This window comes from Epinephelus moara, chromosome 1 (assembly GCF_006386435.1).
Source record: "Epinephelus moara isolate mb chromosome 1, YSFRI_EMoa_1.0, whole genome shotgun sequence".
NCBI lineage: Eukaryota > Metazoa > Chordata > Actinopteri > Perciformes > Serranidae > Epinephelus > Epinephelus moara.
This window is the reverse complement of record NC_065506.1, coordinates 8,947,137-8,964,309: the sequence shown is the minus strand read 5'-3', so window position 1 is coordinate 8,964,309 and position 17,173 is coordinate 8,947,137. Positions and strand designations below refer to the sequence as shown.

General features: G+C 38.8%; 1 protein-coding gene across 1 annotated transcript in view; it reads left to right on the top strand.

The window, feature by feature from the left end:
- Positions 1-17,173, top strand: part of si:ch211-186j3.6 (neural-cadherin) — a 446,142-nt gene that overhangs the window by 116,986 nt on the left and 311,983 nt on the right. The window contains 2 exon segments of the mRNA XM_050049923.1: positions 8,453-8,650; positions 9,868-10,093. Of these exon segments, the coding sequence (XP_049905880.1) occupies positions 8,453-8,650; positions 9,868-10,093 (424 nt within the window).

Below are 17,173 nucleotides of genomic sequence, written 5' to 3'. Positions count from 1 at the left end.
ATCCTAATGATATGAGGCGGTCTTTGTGGAGAAAAAGCTTGTTTAGTGGACTAACTTTGCACTTGAAAGGATGCCCGTTCAATTACGTTTTAACAGGTCTGACGCTACAGCTGTATCTAGGCTAACAGCTAACATGCTAACTATTATTTCTATGTCACTAGTGACTTGAAACAAATTTAGGACGAGACGGGTTGAAATAAACCGAAATTTCCCTTTAAGGAGGGTACAGCATGCAACACATTATTTGCAGAAATTGACACAAAATGTGTTATTTTGCTGTCTACATGTTAATTGTGTCAGGAAACAACACATCTTAAGAGTGTAGGCAGGGGGAGGGATAAATTGAATTTAGCAATGCAAGCACAAAAGACAGGTTACTTTAAGATGGGATGCCTCTGAAACTCTTTCAGTAGATATTGGAGCCACGATTGAAACACTACAGACAAAATACTACACAATAGTCACCTTAAATTTCATGAAGATGGCACAAAGTATTTAGAATAGTTCTGTTCTTACAAGAATAAGAAGCTCTCCAAAAAAGCATAGAGGCAAAATAACACTGTAGCTAATTGAAACAAAATAATTTTTACGGCAAAAAGTGCAGAAATGTAACCTCAGATCTTCTAAGTCTACGAAAAACAAACAACAGCTTTCTCAAATTTTATACAGATGGCACAAACATGTGAAAGCTTTGCATTGAGTGTCCAAAACAACACTGAATAATAAAACCCATGGTGTTACTTTTTAGATTTTAGTATAGTCTACAAGTTCTGCACTTGAACAAAATGGGCAGTTTTTTCCGTTTGTGCTTGGTAACCCTTTCACACTTAGTCTCTAATTTTAAACTGATTTCTTATCTCAGAAATACCCAAACAACACAAAAGACTATCTAAGATTAAACACAGTATGAAACCACTAAAAAAAAGCATTGGCAGAAGAGCAGGAGTACAACAAGCCTCCTGTCATTGTAGAAGCGCAAGAAGCTTTCAGTCATTGTAGCGGATAAAAACAATGGACATCTGAGGTGAGCCGAATGGGTGAATCCAAGTCAACCGTCCAACAGTAATCACCCAACAATTGACATTATTCAATAATTTTCATTGGATAATGTCAATGTGGCATATTCTTAAAGAAAAGGCCAACTAAAAAACAAACATTTTAATTGGACTAGTCACACCTCAATTATATGAAGCAAACTATGTATTCATCATGAGATACTGGATCTAGCCCGGGGCAAAGCAGCTGCTGTTCATCTGTGGTGGTGTTCACATTGCTGTGTATAGAGTACTCACAGAAAAAAAGTGTTTTGAAGTGTTGGCTTTACTTTTAAGGCATTGTTTTGAGGGAGGGGACAATGATGGCGCAGGAGTAAAGACTGTGCTACGGTTTGTGTGGAAAAGCACAAACCGGGCCAGTGCTACATTATGAACAACTTCATTAGGCTCAATGAGCCTTTATGACGTGTGTTCTAGCTCCATGAAAGCCTGAGTAGAGCCTGACTTGAAAGTTGTAAGATATAATGGATGTAATAACTGATGTCGCACTGTTCTGACTGTTTTGTTTCACAGCTTGGTTGCTCTGTGAGAGACAGTCCACATGATTGGGTGAGACATAGCAGGGTGGACAGTTTGCTGTCCATCAGATCAAACAGCTGTGGACTGCAGTGTCTGTCTCTGCTTACTTTCACACTCTTAGACGCTGTTCAAAGCTTGAGAATTGGGAGGAGATGTGTGAGTGCATGTGATTTAGTCCATTGAGTGAGAGATTCAGGTTTTAAGCCCTGTAAATCCATCCTTCCCACTTGCTGTAGTGTTGATGGTTGTTTACAACAACAACAACAACAACAACAACAACAGGAAAGAACACCTACACTAGAATCTATGGTCCCCCAAAAGATTAGGGATTTTAAACCCAAAACAGGACCTGTGTCAGGAAATGCCCTCAGTTATGTAGTCAGTTGGGGAAATCTTGCCCCATCATTGGGGTTATACCATAGCCTTGAGTCAGATGCAAGTCAGTTTTTGCTTTACAGTAGGCTTCTATTTGGGTCTTTAACTTAATGTGAGGTATGGCAAGTGAGTATGGGCAGCACAGTTTTAACATTACGTTTGACAAGAATTTTAGAAATAACAGTAGTGGATGTATTTCACGCTTTAGATTCTCAGAAAGATCAATTAAAGACACCCCCTATGCGATCCCCTAAGGAAGTTTCCCAGAGGTGAGATTTAACTTAATTTTACTGACAGGAAAGCTGTGGTTTTTGTCTGCATAAGATATATAAGTTTTGTCTGTTGCTCTTACTTTCTATAGTTTGCAACCGATTTGAAGGCTAACTCAGAGGTCAATTTAAACAGATAGCATTGGCTGGAAGCTTTTCCAAGCAAAGTTATGTAACCTACAGCGGTGATAATCAGAGTTCAAATCTGAACTGTTAGAGGTTATTTTATAGACTTGGCAGAATAGGAAATGTGGGTAAGGTGAGGAAGAAACAGTAAGTGTTATGTACACAAGTCAAGATGAATTAAAAGTACAATTAAATCAAATAAAAAAGTAATAGTCATATAACGAGCAGGTTCACTGTATAATAATATTGAGAATATGTTGTGAATTCACAGAAACAGAAGTCATTAGGGTGAAGCTAAGCTCTTTCCATCTATCTCTTTGTGACCCCTTCAATATTACCTAACAAGGATGATATTTTCTTTTTTGAAGTTTATTAATGTCTACATGTAAAAGCAAGGGAAATATTAAAGTGTCAATTCATATTTCCTCTAAGTAACTGCATGTGTATGAAGATGAGATTTGTTTTTAATTTAAGATAAGAATTGTTCAAGGAGCTGACCTGGGTATATTCTATATCAGAGACCCTTCTTTGAACAGACAGAGCTCCATTAGGCTACATGCAGAAATTACGTTTATTTTCATAGAATTGGATGGGTCATAAGAGCAGTCAATCCATAATAGGCAATGAGATGGTTTTTTTTAATTGAGTAATCAAGTGGCAACAAACGCATGATCTTTCCATTTCCAGAACCTGTCATATTAATACTGTATCAACACTTGTTTATCAAGACTAACAGACTAACTGTAGCTCTTGCTGTTGTGCTACATTTAGCTTTCAGTTGTAAACAAATCATTAATAGTGACACCTTGGATGAGTCCAAGGTCGTGATGAATGATAGCCTCTCTGAGCTTGCAGTGGTATTGAGTATGCCAATTTATCCCAAAAGTAAGATCGCATTTCCTATAAACCTCATTATTTCTTGACCTAAAAGAGACACTTTATTGAAGTGTCTTTAGCTTTACTGAGGGGGATAAACACATCAGACAGTTTTATGATGGTAATCCACTGCTTCCACTACTTTTCCTCTTACCTCAAAGTCTGTTTACAGGTCTTGCATATAGAGTTGTAATGATTTATGTTTAAGTAGTCAGTCAACAGAAAATTAATCTGCAACTTTTTGATAATCATTGTAGTCATTTTTTTCCTTGTTCCAGCATTTCCAATCAAGCATTGGATCCTTTTCTTATAGGCCTACTCAGTGTTTCCTCTAGGAATTTTTTTAGCAGCGGGGGCAGGACATCCAACCACCCCCCCACCCGTCATTTTAAAAATGACTTTCTTACCTTGGTTTTCGTTAAGTGAGATAGAGGAGCTCTATGAAGCACCTTGGACATTTTAGGGACTAATATTAGGTCTATTTCATAGTAATATTATTTCAATTAGACTACTCATTATTAATATCATTTTACCTTTTGAAATACAATCACACAATATATCTCTGTAGACTAAATTTTTATATCTCTGTAGACTAAATTTTCTCATCTGTCTAATGTGGTCTGGATGTGGAAATATCAGTGATAATACCCTTTTTCTGTTTTCGTAAGCAAAATATAGGTTTCACAAATCTATAAGTGGGTTAAAACAGCTTTTGCTATAATGTCTAACACTTAAGTGGAAAAAACAGAGAATCAGCTGCTAAATATTATTTCACTTTGTTTTCTCAGACAACCGTCTGTCTTAAACTGTGACAGTGATCAAACTGAGCGAGCAAGTGTTGAGCACAATGAGCGCGTAGGGAGAGTCGCACGTGCTCGTCACAGCCCCGTGCACGCGGATACGGTTTGTAAGCTCGCGGAGCAGAAATAGGCCCTCGCTGTGATAGTTTTCTGCTCGCAGTGACTGTTCTCTGCGCTCGTATCACTGGTTTATATCTGCTCGGGTGTTGGCATTTAAACGCCATAAAATCAACTCCATTTTATTTTCTTGAGTAGGCTACTTTACTTTACCGGAGCGGAGAAGTGCATCTGCCCCAATTCTGAAGCAGTGGCGGCAATAATTTAGCAGCGGCGGGCCGCCGCGTCTAAATGAATGTAGCGGAAACACTGGGCCTACTTGATACTTAAATATGTAAATAAAACAACACAACAAAAATATTAAGATAAAATACAAGAAAATGAGTCACCAAAGAAATCCCAAATAGATTTTTTTTTTTAAAAGTTTCCAAATTGGTGCAGATGAAAAAAAAAAGTGGTGCTTGCAATTTTAAAAGTTACGTGCACCTGTGCATGCACGCATAAAAAAGTATTTCGAGCCCTGACACAATAAAGCCTTTACAATAGAAAATTACAAGTTTTATCCAGCCTTAGCTACCTTTTGATTTTTGCTTTGATGATGACAAAATTAACATGAACATAAAGCAGCAAACACAACTTACATAATTCATTAGTGGTGTTTGTGCATCGGATTTCAGGACTCTTCACATACAGTATGTGCTCTGAGAACAAGATAACAAGAAAGCGCTGTGAGAAAATGAACATGTAGCAATGCTTGGACTCGCAACCTATTGGAGCAAATGAGGTCAGTGGGCATGGAAAAGCCTTCTGTAGCATTATTAGTAATTGCAGGTCCCATTTTTTCTAGGGATTGCAGCATATCATTAGATCCAGTGAGATGCATTAGTGTGAGGGATGGCAGTAGCACCAAGCTGTATCTCCCTATGGTCCTTTATTAGCCACTAATCCACTGATGATCGTTATTAGTGAGAAAGGGGTGTGTGTGTGTGTGTGTGTGTCTGTAAGATGCATTTTGGCATAGTGCTCTGTATATTAGCCCAGTGATTTATTATCTGGGTAATGCCGTCCCTTCTTCCCCAAAGCTGCATTGTCCTTTTGCCAATTAATTCTGAATCTGTTACGACCACAGGGAGGGAGGGAGACAGAGAGAGGGGGAGATAGAAAGAGAGTGAGAAAGAGAGAGGGAGAAAGAGATCATCAACAAATACATTGGTTGAACCCCAGAGTCAAGTGCAGTGCTATATTTTTTGTAAGATGTGGCTGGTTAATTTCGCTCTTGTGTCTTCTTTTGATGTCCGCTTATGTTTTTCTTTCTAATGCTCCCTTGCTCCCTCTCTTCTCTAATGCCATTGATTTATGCAATTGCTTGCTTGTTGTTTTCTTTTTTCTTGCTCTTCTTAATTCTTCCATCGTCCACTTTTCGTTGTTCTGCTGTTTCTATAACAACTGCAGGGTCATTTCTCAGCCTCTGCGTTTCACTCTCAATCCTGTTCATGCGACACTCAACTCTTATTTTTTTAGCTGCTTTTTCTGGCTATGCTGTATCTGACTTGACTGCAGCCTGTTACTCTGAAAACATTTCCATTAATTTAGCGACCCACCTTTCATCACTCACTGTACAAACAAAAAGGCATTTTTTACTGTTGCTACTTGAGTTTATAGCCAGGGAATGTAAAATGTGAAGATGGAGAATATTCATCATCTGGACTCGTTCAGTCATCAGTAAATACAGGGAGTGTAGTACAATTACAGTGTCACCATTTTGTTACACCATTCCAAATAAGAATTAACCCACCCCCCCCTTTTTTTTCTTCCAAAAAGTACCAAAACTGACACAACAGAGAGCATCCTCAGGCTCCAGCCCTGAAAGCACTCCTATGCTCCCCTGCTGCGCTCAGCAAACACTACTGTGCACCATCATCTTTGTGTGTGTGAGTGCATGAGTGGGTGTACTGATGAGGTCTGTGTGGGACCTTAGTGTGTTTTACTAGTGTCAATATGATTGCTGTTTACTGCGGGTGCAGATAGCGCAGCCTGATTATAATTACTAGTTGAGATGCAGAGATGGCCTCCTTTCAGTATCTTCCTGATCATATGTCTGTTGTCTGATGCCCACATACCACGTTTATACAGTATACAGGGAGATGACAGTTGAATTGAAGCCAAGTTAATTGATTAAGTAAAAAAAATGCTGAATGACTGTACCACTGTTACTTCAACTTTGTGTAATCACTTGTTGCACAAAACTTGCATTTTCCACCAGAATCCTATAAAGGACTGATTTTTTCACCTTGTCCCCTTGACTTTAAGGTCAGGAGTAGTCATTATTGATTTGCAGTGCACTAGTGTTGGGCGCTGTGACATTATATATTGTAAGATGGTAGAAATAAATCCGTTGGTAGATATTTGGCAATACTGTTTCTACCACAGGAGCTATTTGGTGCAGGCCATGTAGCACATCGGGTGTTAATTCTAGCATGATCTTGTGATTCTCTTGTGATTAATGCGTGATCTCACAAATCTAGCTGTCTTGCAAGGTAACATGATTTGAGCTGACATGGAGCTGTTAGTACAGTTGTTAATACAGAAACTTGCAACACTTGAAGTGAGTGTTTCCAGTAACCCCATTTGCTTTGCAAAGTGTTATCTCATGTGAGGCAGTTGTGTTTTGTTTGTATGGAAGCTCCACATAAAAAAAGGGGAAAATAATCAAATGTGATGAATCAGGCATGGTTATTTTAAACCATTTATTAATTTACAGAACAATTACTGTACTGTGATTTATATTGTTATTGTGATAAAAATTACTTATAGCATCACAGAAGATTTTGAACATATCGCCTAACCCTAGGATACACCAATGCTTTGATTTGTGTAGCAGGCAGAAAATCCAGAGCACCCCAGATTATATACATCTGTAATCAGTGATTATTATTATTCGTGACAATTTACCTGTGCTGTATTTTTTCAATACATTAATTATTGGCTTAGTTGAGGAAATGTCAGAAGATCACAATTTCTAATCCAGTCTATGGTTATGTCTTCACATGGCTTGTGTTGTCGAACCAATAGTCCATAACCCAAAATATTCAGTTACTATATTGTTTGACAAAGTAATTTAGGAAATCCTCACATGGACAAAGTGCCAGCGAATGTTTGATAAAAACCACTTACCAATTATGAAAATAGTTGCTATTTTTTATGTTGATTAGTCAATGAATAAATCAGTCAATTATTTTAGCTTTAAGTCTCATCAATTGTTGTATGGAGGACCAAAAGTTTGGTTGTCCACAGGAACATATTAATTTTTGTTGCCTACTTGAGAAATACCTGATACTGTACATGCACAATAGTAGATTTTAGACCTGTACAAACCACTCTCTTCCTCTTCTTGTTGGCACTGATTTGTTCACATCTATTATTTATTTTTGAGCTGGCAGCAGTGCTACCTTAGCCACCTAGTCTGTAGTGTCTGCTGTGATGATGGTCTGTTTTCCTGGGCAGCACAGGCGGTTGGAGTACAACAGTAGGCTATTGCTGGCTGACTGTCATATGGTTTGCTCTGCTGGAAGAGTTGATGGGCTGACAGAGAAGAACAGAGCGGTGCTCTTCACTGAGACAACTCTCAAAGACAAAGAAGAAAAAGAGAGAGAAAAATGTCTTTGACTTAGACTTTTAAATTTTTAGTGAAAATTAACGAAACAAGCACAGCCTTTTTCACTTTTGCCTAAATCTGTCATCAAGCCATTCGATGCGCCCTTGTGTGACAAGGGTGCTTCAAACATTGTTCAAATATAAAGAAAGAAACAAAACGAAAGAAACAAACAGTACTTACGGGAACAAGACAGCATGCTTATTTGTTGTGTCTTGTTGTCACCTATGCTAGGAACTACTGTTTACGTCATCATTAAATTTGGCTTTGCTGCTAACGGTAGTGAATTTGCCTAGCAGAGCAATGTGCAAACCTCAATTGCTTATATTGAGCTGTCCCGATTTCACAAAAATATTGTTTGATGCAATGTAACTGGACATGCAGCATTGTGTTTGCAAATTTGTCGGACAAACACTTTGCTTGCTCTGACAAATATTTGCGTGCTAAAATATGGATTTAGCTTGTCTAGTAAGAGGCCTTTCTGAACTATGCAAGCCTTACAAGCTTCACTGTAAGCATAAAATGGCTTTACTTAACCAATACTTGCTGTGTTGCAATGGTTTATTCCTCAATATTTCCAGAAACCAAAGAAATGTTTACATGAATTTGAAATGACTGTTCAACAACCGTATCAAACATGGTATCTGCCTTTAAATTTGGTCTGCCAGCTGCTATGATCAACCCTCTCTAAACTGTTGTTTTCTCCCTTCTATCGGTCTTCAGGTCCAGAGTGGTATTTGGTCAGAGTGGAGTTGACTGTGACGGATGTAAATGATAATATCCCAGAATGGAGCATGGTTCCTTCTCCCTACCTTGCCGTGGTTTCCCCTGATGCCCCTGCTGGCTCGCTGGTCTACAAGCTCCACGCTCAGGACGGGGATGAAGGTAACAACGGTGAAGTGGAGTACTTCCTGTCTGATGGTAGGTTATCGTTGTATCTTTTCTTCTGCATGTCCTATTGTTAAACATTTTATTTGAAGGAACACTTTCTTTCAAATTTTTATTCTTAACTCCTTGTGTTGTGTAAAAGGTGGGTGGGTGTGTGCTAAGACCCTGTTGTTGTGCACACCAGTTGACTGGCATGGCAAATTAGGATTCTTAAATAGGATTGAGTTATCCCTCACACATGCTTTTTCTGCCATGACAAGTAAAAATTTATTTAACCCTGTGGAAGGCACCACCACTGGGATTTGACTCTAAAGTGTTAAGATTTCAGCCTCTATGACACGAGGGGTTTAAGTTTAATAAGTAAACACTTGCATTGATACATTTTTTAAAGTTTACTAGTGATAACACCAACCTTTGAACATAGGCCTTCACTATAGGTGTTCCCATTCCAACATGATTCTGGGTTACATCAATAGTTTGCTTGGTTTTAGATGAGTGTTTCATCATTGGTGTGTATAATACCAAGGGAATAAGTGTATCAAGGTCAACATTTTTTCAAAATATTCTCCATGATGCAGAATCAAGTCTGTTTCTGTTGCTCCTTGAAATTTGAGCCTCCAGTATTTCATGCACATGTAGTTATATTTCCAAAGTAATGTAATTCATTTCTCCACTACGCAAAATAATTGCTTTTCTTATTGTTTGGCATGTAATGATTTCTTCTGCCCATTTTGGAATCTGTTAAACCACCGTCTATAAAGAGACGGTCTTCCAATTTTCCCCATGGGGGTGAAAGAGAATGAACTGACAATAGAAATTACAAGAAAAACATAAACATTGATAGTGTCTAGACTAAACTTTTCAGTCATTTGAATTGATGTTGGTTTAATTATTTTGTAAATGCAGGACTGGGTGTGAATCAAACTCAGTAGGATGCCTTCTATCACACTGAGTCAAAAATGATAACTACATCATATTTTTGGTTGCCTTTTATTCCTGTTATGTTCATTATCTGCATATTGATCTTACTTGTATCTTGTCTTTGTTCTATTGCTCCTTCTTATCTTGTCCAACAAATCCAATAATTTTACTTGTGTGAAACAATGCATTAAAACCCATGAAAATTATGGCCTCTCTGTAGAAAGTGTTCGGAACTTGGAAACTACATCAGTGATGGACAGGGAAACAAGTGATATATATTCAACATAAACTGGTACTCCAATTAGCAGACATGTTGCTTTCATCTATAGGTGGTGATGGCCGTTTTGAAGTAGACAGGAAGAACGGCCAGGTACGAACAACAGGCCTCCCCTTGCAGCAGGACAGGGAGTACCTGCTGACTGTGGTGGCCGCCGACCGGCTGGGCAGCCGAAGCGCCCCTGTTGTCGTCTCTGTGGTGGCTGGAGCCCGGCCGCCACAGTTTACCAACGCTTCCTTCACCATTGCCATACCAGAAAACACTCCTGAAGGACAGCCGTGAGTTTACAACCACATGTAGGGATTTTAAAGAAAGAAACAAAAAAACCTGTTCCTTTCTCTAGAATTACCTCCAGGATCCATGTACCTTGGAGTCAGTCGTTTTTCTGTTTTAAACCAGGAAACAGAGAAGCAGCTGCAATGCTTTTTTTCCCCGTTTTACATTACCACATGGTTAAATGAACATTGTGTCTGTTGAAACTTGAACCATTACCTATCTTGTACAATGAAAATTGAACAAGGAATTTCAGAGCCTGATAGCTTGCTTGTTTTGAAGCATGTTGGCTGCAGGAAAGCTAAACTGTAATAATAATAGCCTAAATAATGAACATAATTAATAAGTGATATACAGTCACAAGTGATTACAAATTGCCAACAAACACTGGATTTATCATAGAGTGCTGTGATTCATGTATATAATGATTTTTTAAAATATATTTATTGACTTACTTATTAATTAAGGCTACTAAATCTGTTACTTTTGGTCTGACTGATAGAAAGAGATGATTTACTCTTTCACTTCACTACTGGCTTCGTTTTCATGACAGTAATGCCACAAAGCTACCCAGTGTAAAATTCCTTCAAGTTTGTTTACCGTTCTCCTCACAATCAGACACTTTGCTAAGTACAAGCATCATGTACTTTCACAACTTTATTCAAGAGGTGACTAGTTTTTATTTAAATAGCATTTTCAATATGGCAGTCTTACATAGTGGTCATGAGTAATCTGCTCACAACATGGGTCTATATTACAACGTTTTTCACAATAATAATAACAACATAAAAACTGTTCACTTTAAAATTGCTTTACTTAAAATAATTACAGACTTTTTTCCTACCTCTGCCTGCTGCCTGTTGGCATTATGGCTCACACTGATTTCAGACCAACCACTCAGCTCTTTTGCATCAAATGCAACGCCATGTTGGTGCTTGAGTCAGAGCAAAAAGTTATTTGTTTCAATGATTCACCTGACTTAATGTCATGGCATTTTTTTCCCATGATCTCTGCCTCACCCCAAATGAAGTAGGAAACCAAACAGTTGTGAAATGATTTAACTGTAAACATGCAACTGGAACTTTGTTTAGGGCTTTGATTGCATTCTAAAATTTGCCATTAATACCAGAGCAAATTAACTTATACTCCAAAAGGTCTCTATTGATCCAATCAAAGGCTTTCTTAAAATCAACAAAACAAGCAAACATGTTTTTACCTCTTGTAATCTGGCTCTCACCACAGGGGATGTGTAAATATGATCGATGAATGCCCTGTTTTTTCCTGAAGCCATTCTGCTCACACTCCAACTCTCCATGAAACTCTAGGTAATACATCTTTTATTGAGGACACCTGAATACAATTTAGAAACTGTACTGATCAGGCTGATACCTCTGTAATTTAATGGAACTCTAGTGCGGCTTTAACAGGTTTAGCGCTGGGTTTGATTATGGATTTGTTCCACACAGATGGAATAATACCATTCTGAAAGCATGATTGACATAGACAAACTATTTTCAACATATCAGGCTTTTAAGGACCTTGTTAGGGAGGTCCTCTACACTCACAGCTTAATTTAATTTAGCTTTATCTACTACCCTCTCTAGCTCATCTAGTGTGATCTCACTCTTTAGCATAAAATTGGGTGATATTCTGCATTACTCATCTCATTTTTAAGCTCACCATTTAAATTTACAGATTTTATTTAAGAATTGGCTATTACACAGAGGATGACTGTTAAATGCATAGATTTTTGTGATCTGTTTCCCTCTTTTTTGATAGCTGGTCAGAGCTGGATCTCTAATGGAATCAGCTTGCTCTTTTTTGGACCCACTTAATATAGTTTTTTCAAATTTGCTGTGGATGGCTAATGATAATTTGTTCTGACTGGAGAGTTTGTCCTCTCTAAAAATGTCTCTTAAAAGCCTATTGTCTATTAATTAAACATACATATTATAATGATAATATAAATAAACAGTATTTAAATTCATTTTTAATTTTCGTCTCTTACACTTGTCCTTACGCCTAAGGAACTTTTTCTCTGCTGAGCATTTGTTTTGCAGCTCTTCTTTACATCCTTTTTTTTACTGCACAGTATTTATCCATATCCTTATTTAGAAGGTCGCAAAGATGATCAAAACTATGTTCCACATTATTCTGAGTTTTCTGGCCATTTTCCAATTGCTCTGTGACCTCAACAATGGGCTCAAGGCACATCTCAGAAGAAAATTAACAGTAAAGTTTCTTTTTCATCTTCTAACTTGCTGCTGAGAGTCTACACTGTTACTTGTGGTTAATAAAGGAGCTGTATTGTAGATAAATAGCTGTTTGCAATGTGAATAAATAGTAGAGTGGTGGCATCCTAAGCAAAGAATGAAGTCCTGCTCCCTCTGTGTGTGTTGTATTCTAAGCTTCTGTTTTTTGTTGTGGAACACGGTCTGGCTTCAGTCCTGACTGTCCTGCGTCGCTGTTGTGCCACAAATGACGTTAAAGCACACCCTTTTGAGTAATACTCCAATCATACACCTATTACCAACAAAATAGAATATATAATCAAAGTTATTCATGTTGAGGGGGAATTAGCTCTCAAAATAAAAACAAACCTTTTTACTACTGTTGTCTCCATTTACATGGAACTACATGGGGTCTGATGAAATGTTGGAAAACAATCAGTAGACTCCTGTATGTAAACAAAACCTAGTCTTCTTCTCCATCAAGTAGGTCGAATCTTAGTAATGACCTAACAACAGACACGTTTTCTAGTCTCAACTTGAGCTTTAATACTTTCTAGAGATGGTGGTGTTTCCCAAACTAAATTAACACCATAGATATAAACACAAACATGTTAAGGTAGATTGATTTTAACATTTATTTCAAGCTAGTATAGCTCCAAGTCACTGCCACAGCTGATGGAGGATGCCAGACATTTCCAGTAACGTAGGAGCATTGTAAAATCCAAAGGTTAAAATCAATTGAAAAAAGATAGATGTAATCATTTTCAAAATTCACAACCTTTTTACCTAATGAAATATTCAGCTTCAGTTCATAGTTGATGGCATTTAGCCTTTCAAAAACAACCTTTTCACTGCAGTCACACTCTGGCTTGCAGCACTCCAGAGAGGCAACCCCCGTCATTGAAGGGGCAGTTGAGCAGCAAACGACACCATCAATTACATTGATTAAATAAAGTTGGTTTAATAAAGATAAGACTAACTCATTCAATACAATGAAACATGTAGCCCATATACCTTAAGTATTTCTGAAAATGCAGTGGGTCAGTTCAAGTTTCGAAATTATTTTATTTAACTTGATTATTCTATAAATGTTTCTATAAAGGCTGCAAGTAATACCTTATTGTGACCATTTGTGGGCTAAATTTATTCATAAGATATCCTAACGACCCATTTTTTTTTTTAATATTTGATTTTTTTTGTTTATAGATTTTAACCCATATACATGGAAATTGCAGAGTAATATTTTTAGTGATGAGCAAGGTATGCTTTTATGCTGATTTGAGCACATTCTAAATGTCTTGATGACCAATCAGATTGCTTGGTCAGAACAACTTGAAGTATAATGTAATCTACAGCAGCTTTACACTTTATAGAAATAGAAGTGAAGTTATCATTTTCTGGATTTAACATCACATTAAGCGAACAGCATTTAGGATCTTTTAAAAAACCAACAAAGTTCTTCCCATGTTCATTTACACCCGTGTCCAGTACAACTCTAGGAGATATATCATCTACATCAACACAATCTCTGAAGTTTACAATACAGCAATTCAACTCACCACAAATATAAACAGAGTCTACATCAGCGGAGTGCATCAGCGTCAATAAATGGCTAAGAAAAAAAAAGTGCCCTAGAAGTGCTAACACTTCCTCATGTTTTACAGACTGATAAATACATGATATGTAGCGCATGAGTAAAAGCTCTGCCTTTTAAGTACTGATTTACACATACGGTCACACACAAAGGTGCACACACATTGCTGTACTGTAATGCAGTGGCCTGTGATGGATGTAATGCGTGGTCTCTGCACTATTCAAATGAGATTGTAGTGTGTCAGTGTATGTGGTTAAATATACATGTCACATAATATACACATGCCTGCATGCCTTCACCCATTATACTGTGTATACTCACACACAATACCACACACTCAGGTCTGAGTTAAGTGGTATAGTTATGACTCGCGTCCTTGGATTGGTCTTATTATTCCCTTCCAGCTTCTTTTATTTGACTGACACATTTGGCAAACCAGTAAAGTGGATCTTCAGGTCTGTTGTTTACACAGATTTCATCAGGGAAATTGTTTGAGGGTTAGATAGCACGTCTAATAAATAACAAGCAACAACTTAGCTCAGCATTTTACACCTGTATGCCCCTAACTCTCTTGGTGTACTCCTTGCTGGACACTGTACAGAAATATACTTGACTTTACTGTACTGTGCTCTTCTTTTTTTCTTTTGTCTTTTTTCTTGGCTCGTCATTTCACTTAGCCCTTAGATACTTAAATCTATTATTATCAACTCTTCTTTCACATTACTAGACTTGAAGATACTTGTAAGATATTTCAATCATATATTGATTATTTGTGGAATCGTAGCAAGATATGATCATAGTGTGTAATTATTTTTGTTTTTTTGTTGTCCAATTTTAAGTTTTTCATTTTAGGTATGTAAAGAGTGTATACTGATACTGATACTGTGTAACACACTTAGTGCGTAGGTGCAATGAACATGAGACTGATTTTTATGTTTTAGCACCGGCGATAGCTGTGGCCCGAGGCATTATGATTTCGGGTTGACCGTCCATATGTGTGTATGCCCGTCCCATTCTTCTGAAGTGATATCTCAAGAACCCCTTGAGGGAATGTCTTCAAATTTGGCACAAACATCAACTTAGGCTGATTAGATTTTGGTGGTCGAAGGTCAAAAGTCAAGGTCACTGTGACATTACACCCTTTTCTTTGTTGTGAATGTGATATTTCCAGAACACCATAAGAGAATTTCTTCACAATTGACACAAACATCAACTTTGAGTCAAGGGTGAACTGATTTGAATTTGGTAGTCAAAGGTCAAGGTCACCGTGACCTTGTCTGTTGCAGTCTTGTGAACGAAATTTCTCAAGAACACTTGGAGGGATTTTTTTTTCAAATTTGGCACAAACATCTACTTGGACTCAAGGATGAACTGTTTAGACTTTGTGACCAAAAGTTAATGTGACCTTGCATCTGTCTCATTTTATGAACATGATATCTTGATAAGTCCTTGTGAGAATTTCCTCAGATTTGACACAGATGTCCCTTTGGACTCAAGACCACACTTTGCTCTTATCCATTTTGCTCTTATGTAGTCAGCTTTTGCAGGTGTCTACTTTTAGGCCTTTTCCACCACTGAAACTTTTTAAGCTGTTACTTAAGGAGTAGCAGTGTTTCCCATTAATTAACGAAACTATGGCGGCCCGCCATAGTTTAATTTGACCCGTCATAGTTTCTAAATAAAAGATTTAGGCTGCCGAAAGTATTGACTTCTCATGATATAAATAATATCTCGAACGCCATAGCGTTTTGTGCCGATGTGCTCAGGCTGTCAGATCCAGCGCTCGACAGTGCGAGCGTTTCACTCGACTAAAAATACGTGTGTGCGAACTGTAAAAAATATTTAGGGGCACATGTGCGCATAAAAAAAAAATCAGCCGAAGCAGCCTACATTTTTGTCAATAAAAATATATGATAATCCAACCGCAAATGTTGGAGGAACTCCTTCCCTCTTCCCCGTGTGACACGGTTATGGGCGGTTTTCTAAGCCACTGTTGCCACAATGAATGTAAGTCCCACTGTCGGCAGGGTGGAAATAAGTCAAAGGGCTCTAGTTTCCCGGTCCAGCGCAGGGTGGCGAACCCCGCACAGAGCTAGTTTCGAGCAGCGCAACCCGAGGCGCGTGCAGTTTGGTAGTTTGGCAGACTGAGGTGCGCTGAGATGGGTGTGGCAGCGCAGCAGGGGGAGGTGTCGACAGATCCAGCTTGGCGCAGTGACAGTTTCGTGCCAAAAGGCTTCGCCGAAGGTGCGCTAAAAGCTCGCCAACTGAAACCAGGTCTACTGTCAGCGCAGGGGGAGCGCAGCCGGTGTAAGCCGAAGTTTGGCTGACCGGCGGACAGTGCGCACACGTCACCAAAACCTCACAGGCAGGTTTCCAGAATATCAGGCACATTAACGATGCAATAAATAGCCACAAAACCACTATTCAATGCAACTATCTGCAATCAGCACATAAATGTATCTCTATATCGACTGTCCCGTCACATCTGATGTCAGATCAAAGGGGATTGGCACCGTTTGGCACGTTTGGCACGCGTAATGGAAACCCAACCTGATTTGATTAACACAGCTGCAAACTAATGAGTTCACATCCCTCTCAGCCAACCACAAACAGCCACAGCATCAGATAGGGAGTATATATTCAGCATCTGTCATCTTAGAAAAGCCAAAAGAAAAGAAACAGAGTGAGACTGCGAGAGAGAAAGAGAGAGCGCACGCGCGCACGAGAGAAACGCATCATTGATTTACAATTGTGGTGACCTCCTCCCAGGCTACCTTTGCATCATCAGCCCGTGGAGGTCTGCTCGCATTTCCCTATATTCGGACACTGCGAGCTTGGACCTCCCGGACCAAAACATCAGTTTCCTTCTGGGAGAAGTTTGGCCGTCTGTCGCTGCTGCTCTCTTCTGCCATGGCGAATTGAGTAAAGTCTCATTACGCCTTCGCACGCATTTAAGGGCGAGGAGAGGGGCTCATTTGATTGGTGTGATGTGTGTAAAACCCACTCCACGCCTTCTCTCCTCCCTCTTTCTGACTTGCGCAGGTAAGAGGGACAGAGGTGGGACAGACGAGTAGCTGCGCCAGCGCGCACGGTGTGCCAAACTTGCAAAATCCGCCTGGCCACACCCAGTTGGCGAAGCGCAGGTGCGCTGCGCCCCCGCCTCGCCCGGTCTGCGAAACTAGAGCCCAAAGTGTGGAGAAGAGGGAGAAGAGGATAGTAATAACATTATATAAGATAATCATATTACAAAGATAATATAA